This window comes from Saimiri boliviensis, chromosome 5 (genome assembly GCF_048565385.1).
Source record: "Saimiri boliviensis isolate mSaiBol1 chromosome 5, mSaiBol1.pri, whole genome shotgun sequence".
NCBI classification, from domain to species: Eukaryota; Metazoa; Chordata; class Mammalia; order Primates; family Cebidae; genus Saimiri; species Saimiri boliviensis.
In genome coordinates this window covers 57,794,514-57,815,217 of record NC_133453.1, presented here as the reverse complement: position 1 = coordinate 57,815,217, position 20,704 = coordinate 57,794,514, and the positions used below count along the sequence as shown (strand labels likewise).

The following is a 20,704-nucleotide window of genomic DNA, read 5'->3' as shown; positions in this document are numbered from 1 at the left end:
TCTTAAAAGGATAAACATTTCCAGTTACAATTAGTAGAGTCTAGTTCTTCTATCTTAATACAAAGAGGTTAAAATAGATTATATCCCAGTACTTTATAGCTCTAAAATGTGATGATTCTACAGGAAATGAAGAAAGTAATAAGCTACGGACTGCTCAGTAGTCTGTAACAAATCTATTGCTGGATGGATCTAAATGAAGTTAATTAGAAGCCCCTTCATTCTAGTTTAAGAAAAGCTGGCAATAAAAGTTCATTCTATGTTTTAGGAACACTAGAGATTGTCATAGTTCTTCAAGACATAGCTGCCAATCCCTATGTGAGTGTTTTTTAAATAAGTCAGAGGATGTTGGCATCTTGCTGGAATGAGCCTATAGTGGCCTCATGATCTCTAGGTGGACATACAGATGTGTCAGTGAGTTGTGGAGAATGGTTCTATCATGTGGTGACCTCATCCCTGTAATTCTGTGACCGGCTAACTAAAACATCCTAAAATGAATTGCTTAATTACTCAACGTTCTGCATTTTCACTCTTATTCAAATAACCAATCCTAAGAGCATTTCACTTTTGTTCCCTGTTTCTGACCTTGAAACGGTTGATAAGATCATATCTGGTAAACAGTTCATAAATCATAAACTTCAGACTATGCTCTCCACTTGCTTCATTTAGGGCAAATACATCGAAAGACCATTTATCAACATCCTGTAGAAAAAAATAATAAACATTTTAGGTGCCAATATCATACTGTTTCTTTTTATGAGAATTTATTCAAAAGATAAGCCATTGTACATTTAGCAGGTTGTCTTTCAATTTAGCATGTCAAACAACACTTTGACCAAGGTTTCATAGGACAGGACCACTTAATATCCATGGGTCCACGAAAGTGAGGCCCTAATGCTTAATAAAGCACTAAAACCTTTTCTTTAATCCCAAGGTTAATAAACTGATTTAATACATTTGATAACACCATAATACTGCCCTTATCTTTAATCTTTCTCCAACTTCCTGCCATAAATTATTTCCCCAGAGTGGGCCTCAATTTAGGATAGAATTGCTAGTTACACAGGTGATGTCAATTGGGAAATACAGAAGAAATAATCTCAGTTTCTCTTTCCTACTCATGTGCTATATTGCTTGAAATTTCACCATGAGAGTTTGCAATTTGGCATAAAGTTTTGATATTCATGTCCTGTTTTAAGAAGTAAATACCATAGAGCGGTAGAGTATATACTATCTTTAATTATTAAAAGGTATTTTTATTTTACACTACTTTTCACCTATTATTATTTGCTCTATCTTTGGCTGACTTATTAATAATTTGCTTGAGGGACAGGTGGTAAGAAAAAGGAAGTGGGCCTTTTAATTGAGGAAGATGATAGTAATACTCGCATTACATGCAATTCCCAAGGTAAATAAGCAGGCTAGTAGGGAAACTGGAAAGTACTCCCTAACAGTAAGAGAAGGCAGTGAGTAGAGACGTAAACTGTAGCTACCTCATGATTTTGCTTTAAAAATCTAAAGAAGCACTGTAGTCCATTCCAATGATTATCAGAAACAGCTAGCAAGAAGGCCTACTGTTTATAAACATACAGCAGGTTTAGTATTGAACAGTAAATGGGCAACCATAAAGCTATGCATTAATTTATATTCGAGTAGGCATGTTTCAAATTTTATTCCTTTAACACATTTTTATGGAGGCCAACTCTATGTGCTATAATATGCTAAAACTAAACTAAAAATCTGATAAAAAGTATTCAGTCTTTTTAAAAAATGCTTCCTTCAAAAAAGAATAGTGAGAGCTTCAAGTGGTATTTTTAATCACTTGAAAACAAACACCAATGAAATAGTTTCTGGTTTGCTTGTATGCCATTATTAAATTCCTTGCATTTGGCCCTTATTTGATCCCCAAATGCTTGCTTTATCTCTTTATACATTAAAAGTTATTATAAGTTCTGTTAGAAGGCATTTTACATCAGTAAATCTCAAAGGAGGCCAACAAATCTTTTATCAAACTCCAAAGCTAACAAACAAGAGTTAGTCCAGACTCTTAGAAGGTTGCTATTTATATTTACAGCTCCAACTTGGGGGTTCCCAATGAGTTAAAGGTTAATTCTTTATTTCTTGAGAATTTTTTTATAAACACTGATGATTTACATTTGTAAACTACTGCAGATGCTTGGCTTATTATGTCATCAGATTGAGAACAAACAAGACAAGGAGGCTTCTCAGAAAATAAGAATTATTTAACTAAACATTCTTTACTTGGTGATATTCCCTCTCTCAACCTGTTAGTTTATATCTTTTTACTATATGACATTTTGGAAAAAAATACTACATTCTCTCATACTAAGATATTTTATTAGTTGGTTTTTAAGCAAATATTCTCAAAATTTAAAAAAAAATGAGTAATTTTCTTGCTCATTGTTAAGGAAATAATAGGGAAGGCAAAATCTCTCAAGAACCAAGGAATGATTAATATCCTTTAATGAAGCAGTCCTCAACATTCTGGCACCAGGGACTAGTTGTGTGGAAGCAAATTTTTCCACAGACTGAGTTGGGGTAGGACGGTTTTGGGATGAAACTGTTCCACCTCATAAGGAGCATACCACCCTCACACACACAGTTCACAACAGGGTTTGCGCTCCCGAGAGCATCTAATGTCCCCTCCGATCTGAGAGGAGGCAGAGAAACCCAAATATAAAAAGGCACCCAAGAAAAATGTACTACCTTTTAAAAATAATGAGATTAAAATCTAATATGCAGCAGAGAAAAAAACAAATGCAAAGCAGATGCTTAAATGAAAATTTTTAGAAACACAAATTTTAAAATTGAAAAAGAAGTACAATAAGTCAGAAATAAATCAACACAAGATCTGCCACTGACAACATCCTTTAAATTCTTGGTTAATGCAGAAAAACTACCATGAAGACATTTTAGGAGACAATGTTAAATTCCCTTAACCAAATTAGATGAGAGAAAGAAACAAGGAATTTAGGAGAGGCCTACAAAATGCCTCTATAGAAATAACATTTAGAAAGAAAGAACATAAATAACGTACACAAACACACACACAAAGACACACACATAAGGGGGAGAAGTATGTGAGCCAACAAATTTACCCACTTCGGAGTTTCAACTCTAATAATTTCTAACATATGTAGCACTGCAATAGGGCCTTAAAATAGTGTAGCCAAAGGAGAAGCCAAAGACGAGAGAGAGAAGTTTTTTTCTTTCTTAATTTTAGCTTACATTTTGTATTTTTTTCAGACCTACAACCCTGAAGAATTTCATTCTATATGTTTTGTCATTTGAACAGAATTGACTAAAACATCTTTTCATAACATGCATTTAACTCTTCCATAATATATTCATAACAAAATATGTACATTCTGACAAGTATAGTGCCATCTCAAAATGAATTCAAGATCCACATAAATAAAATTAAGAAAAACAATCACACGTGTTGTGCATACAAACATGCATAGATATGTGTTGATGTCGTTTGTGTAAATCAGTTATCATTTAAGTCTACAATGAGTCATGATTTGGAACACAGTTCATTTTTTAAATTGTTAGAATATGCTGAATTTTTTTAACATTCTAAGATGTAGGCTGCAGTTAAGACCTATTCTCATTTTCTCCTAGCCTTTTTCAGTAGATTTTTTTAAATGATCGTTTTATAAATGAAAATAATCTAAATTATTTCACCTTTAATGTTACGATGACAGCTGCTGGATATGCCAAACCAACCATATGATATGTTTTTCGGTACATCCTAAAAAAGACAAAATGTATATATAAAATTCAAAGTTTTCAACTACTTCTTAAATTTAAGGGAAAAAATTACTCTTGATATGGTCACCTCTTATCATTAGTTACAGACTCCCTTTGTGTCAAAAATGATAACTGTAGTCACCTTTTACTAAGCATCTACAATGTGGTGATGTAATATGTTCTCTACTCACAATCACCCTGTAAAGTTAATGTGACATTCGTTTCCAAGCTTCCCTGAACTTTATCGTATTAAATGATGCACTGCACTTTGCATTTGCAACAAATTTCTAACACACTACCATATCTCTGACAGCAGAATATACTTGTTTTATGTCCATTTACGTGGCAAAATGTTTAGTCTGGAAGCTAAATGTCATTAAAATATTTCTTTCATATTTTTAAATTAAAATTACAGAGGGGAATATGTAGTGTCATCAGAATTTATATAGCTCCCTTCTTTTATTTAATGATATTGTGGAAATCATATTGGCAAAAATTGTTTTAAGTTTGTTCAAATTGTCATTCAATATTATTTAAGAAAGATTATTCTGAAAGAAAACAAGTTTATCTTTTTTTTTTTTTTTTTTTTGAGACGGAGTTTCGCTCTTGTTACCCAGGCTGGAGTGCAATGGCGCGGTCTCGGCTCACCGCAACCTCCGCCTCCTGGGTTCACGCACCACCATGCCCAGCTAATTTTTTGTATTTTTAGAAGAGACGGGGTTTCACCGTGTTGGCCAGGATGGTCTTGATCTCTTGACCTGGTGATCCACCCGCCTCAGCCTCCCAAAGTGCTGGGATTACAGGCTTGAGCCACCGCGCCCGGCGAAAACAAGGTTATCTTAGTTTCCATAATAGTATCAATAACAAAAGTGGTTTTTGTTTGTTTGTTTTTTGTGTTGTTTTGAGACAGAGTCTCGCTCTGTCACCCAGGCTGGAGTGCAGTGGTGCGATCTCAGCTCACGGCAACCTCTGCCTCCCAAGTTCAAGCCATTCTCCTGCCTCAGCCTCCTGAGTAGCTGGGATTACAGGAGCATGTCACCATGCCCGGCTAACTTTTGTATTTTTAATAGAGACAGTATTTCACCATGTTAGTCAGGGTCTCAAATTCTGACTTTGTGATCTGCCCGCCTTGGCCTCTCAAAGTGCCAGTATTACACGTGTCCAGTCAAATGGCATAAACCAAATATAAGAACCCCCTCCACGTGAGAAACAAATCAATATGATAGCTTAGCGTGTGAAATAGCTATAGTGTTTCTATTAAGGACTCTGAAAGAAACATGTTTCCTCCACCAAGGCCTGGGAAAAAAGAATTCAATTGATTATAAATCATATCCCTTAATTTTTATACCAAGTTAGTCCACAACAAGCTGCATATAAGGCTTTAAATTCTCCCTACAAAAGGCCTGGACCACACCATAAGTTAATTAAGTATCATGATAAATATGGTCAATGTAAGAATGGTCACATGGACAATATTCTTCATCTTTTATAAAACCTCTATAGAAGATACTAAATTTTTTGATTCAGTGTTCCTTACGTTAAAAATACATGGGACATATTACTCCCTATGTAAAAGCTATCATTTGTTAAAGATAATCAAAGCTAAGCAATTCATTATGCTTTCCTTTTAAGTCTTGACGAGTTGGAAGCTCAGAATGAAAATATATTTTTTTATTACCTTTCTAGCCCCCGGCTTTCTTAATGAAGTGTCTGTCCATTTTATTCTAGAGACCTTAAACACAAAGATTTCATGCTTTCACTTTATGTTTATTTTAACTAATTATAAATTATTTTTCGATGTGGGTGATCAGGTAGAATAAGAAATTATCCTACATATCTATTGAAAGACTTTAGAACAGTTATAACCAAAAATACTTATATTAATTACTCCATTGATACAGGTATAATTATTCTAATCTTGCAAAGCAAGGAACTACTAATCATACTATATAAGATATAGAATAATTACTATCAACAATGATACTTAGGTTTTTTTTTTTTTGGAAACAGTTTTTTCCACCTGTTTCTAGTCATTATTATTAATACTAAAAAAATGGAAGTGCAGGGAAAATGGAAGGATGATAAACAGGGAAAAGGAAAAGGAACAATATAAAAATCATTCAGGAATAAATTTTAAAATGTTAATTAACATTATCATGGCTTGACTTCATGGCACAGAAAGGCAAAGAGAGCACACGCTTTGCATCACACATTAGCCACTCATTGCTGTGTGACCTTTGGAAAACTAATGTCACTCATTTGTAAAATTAGAATAATTATAAGCTTTTTGTGAAGAGTAACTTTTTCTTAATACAAGAAAGCCACATTTTTAATTATTATTGTAACTATTACTTTGCAGCAAGTATCATTGTTTCAAAATCTTACATCTTTAGAGCCCTCTGGCCTCAGTGGGACGTCTGATGCGACTGAGTTTCTTAAACTTGGGATAGATAGAGAAATGAATAGCGATGTGCTTTCTCATTACATGGAATGTAAAGGAAGACAAAGAAAATGACCCTTCCAAAAAGATAGCAAAACTTTCCCATTTTCTAATTCTATAATCAGGAATAGAATTCAAGGATGGAAAATTAGAAATAGAAAACTAAGATGGAAAATTAAGATGACCCATCCTTGAATTAGAATCAGCATCAGAGATACTTTAATGCAGTTACCTCACACTTTAGTAAACAAGTGATATATTACAAGTTTCTGAAAAAGGATAGTGAAATTCCTAAGATGAGGTGGTCAAAGTCCAGCTGGAAATGTAGTGGATTGTTTTTGGTAGTTTCTATAATAATCACAAAATACGATTTAAAAACTCTTAAAAAATAACATTTGAAGTCCAGGCACCGTGGCTCATGACTGTAATCCCAGCACTTTGGGAGGCCGAGGTGGGTGGCTCACCTGAGGTTATGAGTTCGAGACCAGCTTGGCTAACATGGTGAAAACTCCTCTCTACTAAAAATCCAAAAAAACCCAAAATCAGGCAGATGTGGTGGCGTGTGCCTGTAATTCCTGCAGGAGAATCTCTTGAACTCGGGAGGTGGAGGTTGCAGTGAGCTGAGATTGCACCACTGCACTCCAGCCTGAGTGACTCCATAAAAAAAATAAAACAAACAAACCAAACACTACTTTATACCAGACACTCTGTGAGGCAACAGACTTATTTAGTGAAAGGTAAGGAAACTATTGTTGCTGTTTCACAGGGCTGACTCCAGTGGTGAAGAGAAATTTTAAAAATAAGAGACAATATATGATTACAAACAGGGATAAGGGCTAGGAGGTAAACCACTGGCTGGGGCAGCAATAGTGAGGAACAGCACAGAGTGATCCAGGAAGACCTCTGGAACAGTAAAAGGGCTAGCTCGCCATGTTGAAGCATGGGGAGAACCACTTCTGACAGAGAAAACAAAAGGATGAATGGCTCCAAAGCAGCAACAGTTTAGAAATGTTCTTGAAATCAGGCTGGTATACATGTTCAGTCAAGGATGAAGGTTGAAGTAGATGAGGCTAGAAAGTAAAAAGGGACCTAACCAGGCTCAAGTGAATTGGGAAACTCTGTGATGGTTTGAAGCGTAAAAGTGACAGAAATTAATTTATATTCTACAAACATCACTGTGGATTGACTTGGTTGGTTGGGGTGGGCAAGTGAGGAGGAGAGGAGCCCAGTTAGAAAGCTACTGTCATTTTTCTGACAACAGATAGTGGAGTCTTAGATTGCGGTTGCAGGAGTGGAGATGAGGAAGTAAGTGGATTCAAAATGCATTTGGGTAAGTAGTTGCCAGGGCTTGCTGGGGTATTGAATCTTGGGAGAGAGTGTTTGAAGAAAGAAGCAACAAGACTTCAAGCAGACTTTCAGTGGTCAGGACTGAAGATGATTGCTTTTGAAAATTTACAATAAACTTGTCCCACTATTTTTATGCACCTGCTAGTAGGGATTTAACAGTGATAAAAAACACTATTTCCATGTTCTTAGCACATTGATTTCTTAAAGACTGCTTACTAATTTAGTTACCTTAAGTACAACTTGATAGTTTCATAAGCTACTAAATAAAATGTGTTTTATGTAACATATGAAATAACTGAAATTTAGCATATTCATATATTTTATATATTATAACCTTCTCTTGAATGGAAATGGAAATTCAGTTGATCTTCCTCCACAGTTTACATTTTTTCCCAGTTTGCCAAGTTCTGCAATTTTTTTTAAACAAAAAGGCAAAATATACATTCCTTTGGCAAATCAAACATACTCTCATGTTTTATCTGTGATTCTCTCACAGATTTTCTGATGTACTCTTTAGTTTTTTTTAATTTGATGCTAGAGAAAAGTCATCTTTAAATTGCGTAGTGTATTTATCCATCTTTAAGTTGTATAATATATTTCATGGCATGCATTCTCATTTACATTTATAGATATTCATCTAGTTGTGCAGTTTTGAGTGAGTTTCTTAATCCTGGGTTCTAATTTGATTGCACTGTGGTCTGAGAGACTGTTAGGATTTCCATTCTTTTGCATTTGCTGAGGAGTATTTTACTTCCAAAATTATGTGGTCAATTTTAACACAAGTGTGATGTGGTGTTGAGAGGAAAGTATATTCTTTGGTTTTTGGGTGGAGAGTTCTGTAGATATCTATTAGGTCCTCTTGGTCCAGATCTGAGTTCAGGTCCTAGAGATCCTTGTTAATTTTCTGTCTCGTTGATCTGTCTAGTATTGACAGTGGGATGTTAAAGTCGCCCACTATTATTGTGTGGGAGTCTAAGTCTCTTTGCAGGTCATTAAGAACTTGCTTTATGTATCTGGGTGCTCCCGTATTGGGTGCATATATATTTAGGACAGTTAGCTTTTCTTTTTGCATTAATCCCTTTACCATTATGTGACATCCTTCTTTGTCTCTTTTTATCTTTGTTGGTTTAAAGTGTGTTTTTTATCAGAGACTAGATTTCAACCCCTGCTTTTTTTTTTTTTTTTTTTTTTTTTGCTCTCAATTTGCTTGGTAAATTTTCCTCCATCCCTTTATTTTGAAATTCAAATGTGCTTTCCATTGTCCCTTTAGCAGAAAAAAATTAAAGTTTGTAATGTTTATTAAAGGTAATGCCTAGAGATATCAGAAGATGAGAAAGAATGCATTTTCTCTAAAATTTAATTTTAAGCATATTGGCAAAAATGTTTCACTGTTTCTCAACTTTATTGGTTTCTAAAGTATTCAAATAATCTTTCTACATATAATTTCATATAATTCTTTTTTAATCTAAGGGATTTCCGATAACTGCTTTTCAATTTTGTCAAACATAAAATGTTTATTTTGGGTCTTTTTGTAGTTTTAGTTCTAGGAAACATCTTGTTTCCTCAATGGAAAAACAAGCTGTATTCTTGAGGGTTGAAAGAATGCAAAATTGGGTCATATTAACAAGTGTTTCGCATTGGAAACTCTGATGATGTAACTAGGCATTTCTAGGGGCCATCAAATATCCCTTGACATACTCAGTTACAGAAATGTTGAAAAAAAAACTTATCAAAAGTGATCATGAGAGAGATTTCCTCCCATTATGGAAAGATTGGAAGAGAATGGTCTTCTGTCTTTAGGGCAGAGAAAGGCCTGAGTGATTCTGACAAGTAGATTGCTACCCAGTGTAGAATGTATTTAATGAAATGTTACATTTTATTCAGGTAAAATTAGTTATGTAACATATACATGTGTCAGAATTATTTTTAAACAATTTTAAAGGTTCATTTGAGAAGAAAGGCCGTTCAAAAGTTTTTGCGTTCACTCTTCTTATCAAGTTAAAATAAATAAAAAGAATGCATCCAGGACCAGGTGTTTTTGTTATAGGTAAGTTCATGATAAAGTCTCAAATTTGTTCATTCTAGTTATAATTATGATTGCAGTTTTCATCAATAAGTGAAATACAGACTGCTCATACCTTTGATAAAATGTGCATATCTACTGCCTTTCAAATATTATTGTCTTGGAATACCAACAATTTCACTTACCTTTCCACAAAAATTCCAGCTTGAACAGCATGCACAATGCTCCGAAATTTGGGTTTTTCCTCAGGTTTCTTTTTTGTCATCCCCATTTTCCGTGTAAAGGTAGATGCCAACCAGTCCCGGACTTCAGATGGGACTGAGTCAGTCTGAATGTCACTGAGCTCATCTTCAGTATCCAGAAGTCTTCTACAAAAATTTATACAGATTAAACATTTTTAAAAAGTGAAGAAAAATGGGTAACAAGAAAGCAAGTATTGCAATGGGATGCAAAATATAGCCAATCGCTCTCTGATTATTCCTTAAGATGTACTCTCTAAAGAAAGAAAAAAAAATCATTAACATTTGGAAAGCTCTTAATTCTCAAATTGATCATACAAAGGAGACAACTAATAGATTTGAGCATTTGCAGTTTCCCAAACATTTCAGTGCAATGATACACCAGTCTAGAAGTACCTGCTGTAAATATCTTTAGTGTGCTATTCCAATAATGAATAAAATTAAGGAAAGATAGGAAAGAGAATTCATAAACAGATGTCTGCTATTAAAGGAAGCAACTGAAATGGAAAGAAAAAGGAGGGATTGAATTTATAATAGTTGTCAAATATTTAATAATCTTGTGTATATCTTACACGTAGTACATGTTATTTGAATAAGGCTTTGCAATTTATAAAAAGTCATTCATAGGTGCTATTTCATTGGATAAATTCCTCCAAATTTCAGGAAAACAACAACTTAAGTGTTCTAAAAGATCCATTTTATCAATATCACAGATTATAAAAGGAAAAAGAAAAGAATGAAAACACATGAAAATAGATCATGTTTAAAGCTCATTTCAGGTGATCAAACAGTCTAAAGGGAAGAGACACCTCCAGTGGGGTGGAGAGCTCATGGGTTTACAACTGCTGGCCAAGGAAATCAACTCAGTGAGTGAGGCAGAGAACAGGAACTGAAACCACGACCATGCTCCTGTAAAAGCTCCAGGTAGATAATGTTGACTGGACTGCTGAGTAACAACAGCTGTCATTAAAGAGGAAACTAAGGAAGCATCATTGTTTTAAGGCTGGTCAGCTTCAGCTGTCAAGAACTTCCTGAAGGTCTGAACTGGCAACATCCCAGGGATTCCCCACCAAATACAAAAACAGCTTGCAGAACAGTTGAGCTCTGCCTCCAGGAAGAACATAGGCCAGCTCTGCCTGTCATTTGACTCCGTTCTTTCCTTATCTGTGCACCAACCTAAAAACTCATTTGGCACATGTTAGCTTTAACCTTTGGGTTTCCTCTGCTTTCGAAAATCTCTTTGCACAGACCTAGGCCTAAGGATTATGAGCAGATGTTGGAAGGTGGCCAGAGATGGCTGTACATGAATGCTAATGCCTTGGAAACAAGGCACAGGCCATCTCAAGAAGCAGAGACAAAACAAAGGACAAAAAAACAAGATATCTCCACAAAGATCTCAACCTGACCAAAGAGAGTCCCAAAAAGTAATATGCAGAAGAGCAATTCTTTGTGTTCCTTTAAATCATCTCCCACATGTGCTGCTCTTTTCTATAAACTTGCAGAAGGTAGTCACTTGCCAATATTTCTTTTCCATGATATTAAACAAGCATGAATGCATTTATAAGATGCCTTATAAAAAAAAAACATAAGTGCTGGAGTCACAAAGATACATGTATACATATAAAGATTAAAAAGATTTAGAGTTGGATGTTAATACTGATAGATACTTACTTTATACGATTTTTAACTTTCTTTCTGGTCTTACATTTTGATGATTTTGATTTACCCTTAAAACACTGAACTTGAAAATTAAAGTAAAATTGTTTGCTTCCTTTTCTGCCCGTTTGAATTTAGATTCCTTAGCCCATTTCAGCAACTCACTAAACTACATGGCTTGAAAATTTCATTACTTTAAAGATTACGCCATTTCTACTACCTGTTATGCAGTGATCAAATACAACCACAGGGTAGGTAGGACAGGTGGAATAGTAATCATTGTGGTGTAATCTTGTGATGTCACCATGTTCCAGTCATTCCACCGCTGCCTAGTTTTGTAAGCTAATCTCCTTAGAATGACAGAAACCTGGCTGTGGGTGCCAATTTCTCCACTGTCAATTTCCTATTGATGGCTTTAAGGCTATATGTTCTATACTCATAAATGATGCAAGAGAGATCATCAAACATGACAAAACCAGCATACGGAAGTGATATTCCACACAGTGGAGTGGTACTTAGGAGGCTGGCAATCCTGTCATGATACATGAGGTTATTCACTGAGAAGAAAGTGCATATAATTTTAGGGAGAAAGAATGATATGGATTAATTAGGGATATACAAATAGAGAAAAGAGTACGTTAAGGGAAGAGCGTGGAGTATGGTGTTGAATAAGGTGAAAAGGGAATCTTGCAAAAGCAACAACTGTCTCTGTAAGGTTTAATTTTATGTGTCGACATAGGTAGGTTACGGTGGCCAGTAGTTTGTCAAACACCAATGTAAATGTTGCTATGAAAGTATTTTTTAGATATGATTAACATTTAAATAAGTAGACTTTGAGTAAATCAGATTATCCTTTAAATTATGGATAAGCGTCATCTAACCAGTTGAAAACCTTAAGAAAAAAGAAAAAGTCCCCTAAAAAGAAAGAAATTCAGCTTTCAGACTGTCTTTGAAATCAAGTCTGTAACAGTGACTCCTGCCAGGTTTTCCAGCCTGCCAGTTTGCCTTGCAAATTTCAGACTTGCCAGCACCAATAATCACATGAGCCCCTCACTAGAATACACCTCTCTCTGTCTCTGTCTGTCTGTCTCTCTCTCTCTCTCTCTTTCTCTCTCATGTGTGTGTTGTGTACCTGTTGGTTTGGATAAGAAAAAATCTTTCCATCATTTATGAACACTGTGTGATAACCACCAGTGTAGGTTATAAACAAAACAGAAGATAAAGACTCAGTTCTCTATTAATATTCACTTAATAGAATATAACAGTCCTATTTCTTATGTAAAAATCATATTTGCAGTGGACTAAAATTCCTTTTTAGCAATTACATATCTAAACACAATACTGTTTAAACATTACAGAGTTATTGTCAACCTAAATGAAGTGATTAAAAATTGAAAAAATTAGAATGGTCACCTCTCAGGTAGAATTTATATTTTAAAAGAGACTAAAAATAAAATAATGTAATATAAGGTTAATTATGAGAGGAAATACTACTTTAGATCAGATGATAAGAGAGTTAAGACCTGAAGAATGAGAAAGAATTAGATATAGGAAAGTCTGGGGGAAGTCTGTTCCATGTATTCCAGACAGAAAGAGGGGCAAGCACAAAGGCCCGAGGCAGCATCCGTATGGGTATGTTTGAGGAACAGGAACAGGAAGGAAGCCAAATTTGGTGGAGTATACTGAGTGAGAGAGTGACGCAAGTTGAGAGACAAACAGAGCTATAAGTCAGCTAATACCAGGTCTGGGAAGGATTCTGTCGTATTTGCAATGGCAAGTCATTGAATTGTTTTAAGCAGAATGTGATACGATTTATGTGCCTAGAAGATTAGTGTGCATGCTATGGGAGGAGTAGAAAAAGTTGTAAGAATGGTGTTTTGAATTTAGTTAAGAGGCTACTGTTAACTGAGCACAATTGCAAAAATGGTCTTTTATTTTGGAAGTTCACTACAGTACTTTTCAAAGACCCTAATTGGTATTGAGTTGGGTATCATTTTTTCTGTAAACATTATGGCTCAAAGTGTTAATGGTATATTATTAATGTTTTCTCAGCTTATACTATTTTTTTCTGTTCCATTTGTTTGGTTCTCTTCTTTGGGGAAATACGTTATACCTATCAGGGATCTCTTTTTATCTAGTTTCCATATCTATCATTTTTTCACTAAACCTTTTTTTGGAAAAAGTAATCTCTTGATCTTACACTTTTGTTTACCTTTTTCTTTTTTAAAAAACCTTTGAAGTGTTTTATTTGTAAAACACTATACTGTGTTTTCAGCAATGTCTCTTTTAAGTTTTGTGACTTTGAGCTTGGCTATCTCTACTGGGTAGCCTAGTTTTCCTCCTCCATTTGCTGACTGACTTGTGTGTACCCACCTTTCACCTCCTTATATTATCATATTATTTATCTCTTGAAATCTTTTTCTTTGTCTCAATTGTATTTTTTTTCCTACAGAATTGATAATTTCATGAAGTTCTTGAGTTCTTAGGATAAGCGCACAGATTTGTACATTCTGCTGGCATGGGATCTTTGTCATGTGTTTTTCCCTATCCTTTCCACCTTTGTTCTTGTGGTATTTTCTGTTTCTCAAAGATTTTTCTCTGCTCTACAGCACGACTGCAGCAATGGCCTTTGAGATCTCCATCTGCCTGTGCATACATCTTTGCCACTCAAGTGTGTGAAATGGGGGAAGCCTCTATAGTCAGTCAATATACCTTGACCTTTTTATTCTGGACAAGAAGTTTCTAATTTTTCCTTTTTGAATGAGTGTGATTATCTCGAGAATTCTGTACTATGCTATCCCTGCCTGAGAACCACAATCTCAGGCACTTTCTTCATTTAGACTTTATTTTTTAGGATTACAGAAAAATCTAGTGTATAGTACAGAGAATTCCCATTCATCTCATCTCCACTCCCACTTTCCCAGTTCCCCTATTATTGACATCTGGTATTATTGTGGTACAGTTATTTCAGTTGATGAGCCAATGTTAATGCATAATTATTAATTAGTATCCATAGTTTACATGAGGACTCACACTTTCTGTTGTACATTCTTGGGTTTTAATAAATGTATAACATATATCTACCATTACAGTATCATACAGGGTAGTTTCTGCCCTAAAAAACTCCCTATACTTCCTCTATTCAGCCTTCCTTCCCTCACTTCTGGTCCCTGGCAACTAGTATCTTTTGCTGTCTCCTTAGTTTGGCTTTTTCCAGACTATCAGATACTTTGTATCATATAGTAAAAGGAGTAAAAGGCTAGATTTTTTTAATATTGGCTTGCATGTCTTTTCACGGCTTGATGACTAATTTATATAGCTAATTCATATTCTGATGTATGCATAGATAGTTTTTCTGTGCATTCTACTATTGGAGGGCATCTTGGTTTCTCTGAGATTTGGCAATTATGAATAAAGCTTCTATAAACAGATGCAGGTTTTTTCAATTGAGTAAATGCCAAGGAACACAATGGCTGGATGGTATAATAAGTGTTTAGTTTTGCAAAAACTGCCAAACTGTCTTGCTATACCATTTTGCATTCCCACCTGCAATGAATGAGCCAGAGGCCAAGCTGCCATCATCTCTTGCCTGGCCTACTGTGGTGCCTGCTAACTGGTCTCCCCCTCTTGCTCCTGACCTCTGTCAGTTTCTTCTTCCCACTACAGCCAGAATTCCTCTTTTAAAGTTTAAGTCAGACCACAATGCCTAATTCATAAAGCCCCACATTAATCTAAGTCTCCAACCTCACCTTTTAACCAGTTCCCCTGTATTCATTTTGCTCCAGCAACACTAACCTTGCTGGATGCAAAGCTGCCAAGCTTGCTTTTGCTTCAGGGCCTGTGTACTTGCTATTCCCTCTACTTAGAATCTTGTACTCAAGATATTTGTGAACCATTTCTTTTACTGCATTTAGGTACAGAGGGCATCCCTGCACTCACCCCCAACAGTAAACATTTTTATTTTGTCTTTTTATCCTGCTGTAGTCTTCTCTTTTTTTATTTTGAGACAGACTCTCACTCTGTTGCCCAAGCTGGAGTACAGTGGCATGATCTCGGCTCACTGCAGCCCCCACCTCCTGTGTTCAAGTGATTCTCCTGCCTCAGTCTCTCAAGTTGCTGGGATTACAAGCACATGTCACCATGCCCAACTAATCGTTTTGTATGTTTAGTAGAGACGGGGTTGGGTTTTGCCATGTTGGCTAGGCTGATCTTATAGTCTTGACCTCAAGTAATCCACCCGCCTTGCCCTCTCAAAGTGCTGGTATTGTATACAGGCATGAGCCACCATGTCTGGCCTTATCCTGCTATAGTCTCCTTAGCACTGATCACTACTAGATGCCATATCATAGTCCACCGGTTTGTTTGTTCATTTTATGCTTACAGTCTAGCAGCCGGGGATGCAAACACCTAGAGACCAGAAGTTGGTCTTCTGTTGTTCACTGCTGTGTCAACAGCTTCTAAAATCATGTGTGACACAGAGCAGGGGGTCAATATATATCCATTGAATGGCTGTAAAATGTCCAGAAATATTTACAGTAGACGTAAGTGATTACCTTCATGAGTGGAGTAAGGATGGAAACGGTAGAAGTTTTAGTGTATAATCCTGTGCTATTTGATTGATATAATCAAATTTATTGCTGCTTATGCAACAACATCTTGGAAGAAAATTCACTGCTGCCAATCATCTCCTTCACTGCCTTTAGATTAAGTTGTTCTTGAATAATTGTGTTGCATGTTTTTGAAACAAATTGTGGGGAAACATTCATTTGGTGTAGAAAAAATGCTAAATATTTTTGATGGCATTTTGAATTAAATTCACAGGAAAGAAAAGTTTAAAAATTTGTATGCATTGTTTATATGCCTTTAGCCAAGAAACTCAGTATTTCTGTTAAATATTAGCTCTTTTGTGCTCATTTATCACACAGAGTAAGAAACTTCTAATGAAGACATAAGTAAGTTGATATAGGTTCAGTAAGATAATTATTCCAGTTTGGAGAAAAGAAAGTTGGAAAAACAGTTAGATCAAACCTAAATTAGGATAAATTTTAAAAATAAACTAATAAACCCAAAGATATATTTCTCCCTACTCCCCTCCATTTACCTCTTCTTACTTATTCATTTTCCCTTTTTCTCATACCTGCCTTGTACTCTGTCTTCTTCGTACTGAGCACCATGAGCAGTTCCTCAAGTTTCATCTGACCATGCTAGACGGCACAGAAACAAAAACTACAATGCAATATGGACTAGCCTTCGTTGTCCTGGACTTTTCATAGACAGAGAATTATTATACATAATTTTCCTATATGTTTATCTAAGTCATGAAAATATTTGCATACTTGTATAAGACATGAAAATATTTGAATACATATAAAACATACAGGACTACATTTTGTTCTTATTTCATTTTTGAAAGAAATTTGTGCAAGGAAGATGATAAAATAGGATCTCACATATCATAATTAATTTTGTTTTACAAATATCTAATAGCTTCGTTACTTTTTTTAAATTGCATTTTAGGTTTTGGGGTACATTTGAAGAAAATGCAAGATTGTTGCATAGGTACACATATGGCAGTGTGATTTGCTGCCTTCCTCCCCTTCACCTATATCTGGCATTTCTCCCCATGCTATCTCTCCCCACTTCCCCACCCCCTGCTGTCCCTCCCCTATTTCCCCCAACAGACCCCAGTGTGTAGTGCTCCCCTCCCTGTGTCCATGTGTTCTCATTGTTCAACACCCACCTATGAGTGAGAACATGCAGTGTTTGATTTTCTGCTCTTGTGTCAGTTTGCTGAGAATGATGGTTTCCAGGTTCATCCATGTCCCTGCAAAGGACATGAACTCATCATTTTTGATGGCTGCATAATATTCCATGGTGTATATGTGCCACATTTTCCCTGTCCAGCCTATCATCGATGGGCATTTGGGTTTGTTCCAGGTCTTTGCTATTGTAAACAGTGCTGCAATGAACATTCATGTGCATGTGTCCTTATAGTATCATTACTCTTTATTCTAATGTTAAATGGCAGTGTGCATAATCATTTACATTGTAGATGCTTTTTAAAAATGAAGACTTTGTGTTTAAAAAAAAATACAACATGAAAAAATGATGACTGGTACATTTTCCTTAAGAATTCTTAAAATGTGTCATGACCAGCCTGGCCAATATGGTGAAACCCTGTCACTACTAAAAATACAAAAATTTAGCCAAGTGTGGTGGCACACGCTTGTAATCTCAGCTACTGGGGAGGCTGAGACAGGAGAATTGCTTGAACCCAGGAGATGGAGGTTGAAGTGAGCTGAGATTGTGCCACTACACTCCAGCCTTGGACACAGAGCAAGACTCAAAGAAAAAAAAAGTGGAATTCTTAAAATGTGCTATACAGAAAAAGAAATGATAAAGAATATATGTGTAAAATGTTATCACTCTTTACTACTGAAAAATGCTTCCACTGGTTTTTGATATGACTTTAGTTTTAGTCCCAGAGGAGTCAATAAAGCATAAAGTCAAGGGCTCCTAAACATGGCCTGGGTGCAGATGGAGGCTGGTGAACTGTGAAAACTGACCCTCCATCCAATCTGTGAATCAACTGATCCTTCGGAGCTATTTATAATCCAAATTTTCTTTGGAAATCAGATGACACAACTCCCAAAGGGCTTATATTTTGAACTAAAAAGTTTGCAGGGAAGGGAAGTAAAGAAGGAGGAGGCCACGGAAGGAGAGGTCATGGGATTTTGACTCTTACAATTACACGTCAGTGAAAATATTTCTGTCCACAGTGGACTCTTGGAAAATGATCACACCCGTGTACTGATGTGGTTATTTCCAGGCAATTGGTACCCATAATTACACCTACAAAGTGCTAAAATTTAAGTGCTAGGTGTGATTAAAAGAAACTGGTTTCTCAAGTTTGAAATATTCTTTTCCTGCTTTACTATTCTTATAAAGGACATACTTCACCCAGCAATGAACACATTCAGTTCTGCCCCTAACATTGGATGGGCCCAGTGTAGAAGCATAACTTATCCAAATACCATTTAACTAAATATTTTAAACTTATATATCAAGTTTAAAATCAACTTATATATCATATACTGCTGTATGTTTTATCTTTCTACCTTTTAATAAGTTTCATAAAAGACAGACAAGTTGGGTGAGCTGAAAGTTCTCAGCTCCTTGTGTGACAGCACCGGGCCAGCCACCTGCAGCTCCACTCTGCACCGCAGGTAGAAACCTCAGCCCCCAAGTACGGTTTCCAGCAACCTCCTTAACCTTGAAAGGAGCTGCTTCTTGGCCACTCCTTGGTTTGAAAGGGTATAACACCAATGGTGTCCTGGGTCCCTTGGGGAAAAAGACCCAATAAGAAAGCCCAGTAAGATGTAGGAGACAGGTATGAGCATCTTTGGGAAGAGAATTCTGGGGTCTTCTGCCTAAAATATGGTAAAGAAACATAGAGCTAAGGGCAGGGAATTCCAGGGTCCTATAGTACCTGGAGGGGAAAAAGATCCATGGGTTCCAGGTTCTTCTTAGTCTTGCGGGGGCACACCATGGGGAGGGGAACACCAAAGAGAACCCTTGTCAGGACCCTGAAGTGGGAAATGGTGCCCAGGGAAGCAGCTTCATTGGCCTGGGGCTAAGAGTGGTACTGAACTCATATGTTGCAAATATCTTCCAGGACAGCTAGAGGAATTAAGGGTGGTTTATCTTTCCATAGTAGGAACATTCTTTTTGGAGTAAGTGATTTCCACATAGGAGAGTCCATGAGGATCATTTCTTTGCTTAACCTATGTCTATGTTCTGAGGAAGACTTAATTATTATTGCTACTTCTATTTTACTGATAAATAGACTGAAGCACAGACATCTTGAGTGATTTGCTTAAAGTCATACAATCAGGAATGTCCATGTCACATTTTTTGCTCATGAATGTCTGGTTTCAGGGTCTGAGTTACTAACTGATACTATCCTTCACTTTAAGTGCATATTTTTCTTACTAAGTACCCAGACTGCCTTCATATTTGGTCAATACTAATGCCAGTAATCATTTTCTCTATCTCATTTCTGCCTTGAAACTTAAGAGTTAAAAATAATTGATCTTAAAAAGTCTTAAAGGAGTTTGATTTATCAGGAAATTTTTAGTTAGAGGAAGCTTAAATTTATTTTCTAATGCTGGTATGTTAAGTGGTTGTCTTTTAGAGAAATACACCTCGATGATTTCAGGACATTTTCAAGTACAATAAATTAAATGTCAGGATGGAAAAAGGTAATACATTTGAAATGCCATATCTACTTGTCAGTAACCTGCTTCCTAAGTGCTAAATACATTTGAATTCTTTCTTTCAGGCCACCACTGAAGCATGTTTATTTATTCCCTGTTTTGTTCCAAAAAGAATTTAAAATGGCAGGCTTATAAATTTATCTCAGCAACTTTTTAAAAAAAACAGTTTACTGATAGATTTGTTCAACGTTCCTCTGGTATTGTTAGCCCCTTCCCCCTTTTTTTAATTGTGAGAAGATGTCCATTGTATATGAGTGGCTAAGACTGAGCTTTTGGGTGGAGAAGTCAGTTATGCCGACCTTAGCTCAGTTCCCAAAAGGCAAATCTTTATGTAAACAAGGTCAACTAAGGATAATGTTGAAGTTAGATGTGGCTTTCTCCAAGGTAAGGTCTAAGGAGTGCTTGGCGCCTCCTCTGTACCCACCCTAGGAAGCAAAGGTGGAGGCAATGGAGGTCCTGCCCCCCAGGACAGGCAGAAAGGGTCCAAAGAATGTTGAGGGAAAGGGTCTGAGAAAGAGTCAAGTTGCTTAGAGGACTGGGATCAAGATTGTATTTTTGGAGTCATTTGGGGATGGAAATTGGGATAATGGGTGAGGCAGAAAACTGCCCAAGGCCTTGCTGATGACTCTTGGCTTCCAACCAGAAAATCCTCTTGGCCCAAAAACATTTTTGGAAATATTCCATTAGGCACAGAGTCTAATACTTCACTAATTTCCAAATGTTGATTAATAAGCATCTTTTGTAGCTAGAAAGACTGCCTCTGAAGTCAAACTCCTGGCTTTACCACCTATCAGCTGTTTAGTCTTGGAAAAAATATTTCATCTGCGTGAGTCTTAATTCCTTTGTCAGCACAAAAAAGATGATACTAATAGTATGCCTAGTGGTGACGTTGTGAAGATGAAATGGATAAGTGCAGAGAAAGCACGTAGAAGAGCATCTGCTCATCTGTTAC

The 20,704-nt window shown here is 36.2% G+C and overlaps 1 protein-coding gene across 7 annotated transcripts in view; it reads right to left on the bottom strand.

Annotated features, from left to right (window-relative positions):
• PDE1A (phosphodiesterase 1A) overlaps positions 1-20,704 on the bottom strand; it is a 524,243-nt gene that overhangs the window by 79,039 nt on the left and 424,500 nt on the right. For all 7 annotated transcript variants that reach the window (XM_074399385.1, XM_074399384.1, XM_074399382.1 and 4 more), the window contains 3 exons: positions 9,767-9,949; positions 3,706-3,772; positions 583-699 (listed from right to left, as the gene is read on the bottom strand). In XM_074399385.1, the coding sequence (XP_074255486.1) occupies positions 583-699; positions 3,706-3,772; positions 9,767-9,949 (367 nt within the window). The remainder of the gene's footprint in view (positions 1-582; positions 700-3,705; positions 3,773-9,766; positions 9,950-20,704) is intronic.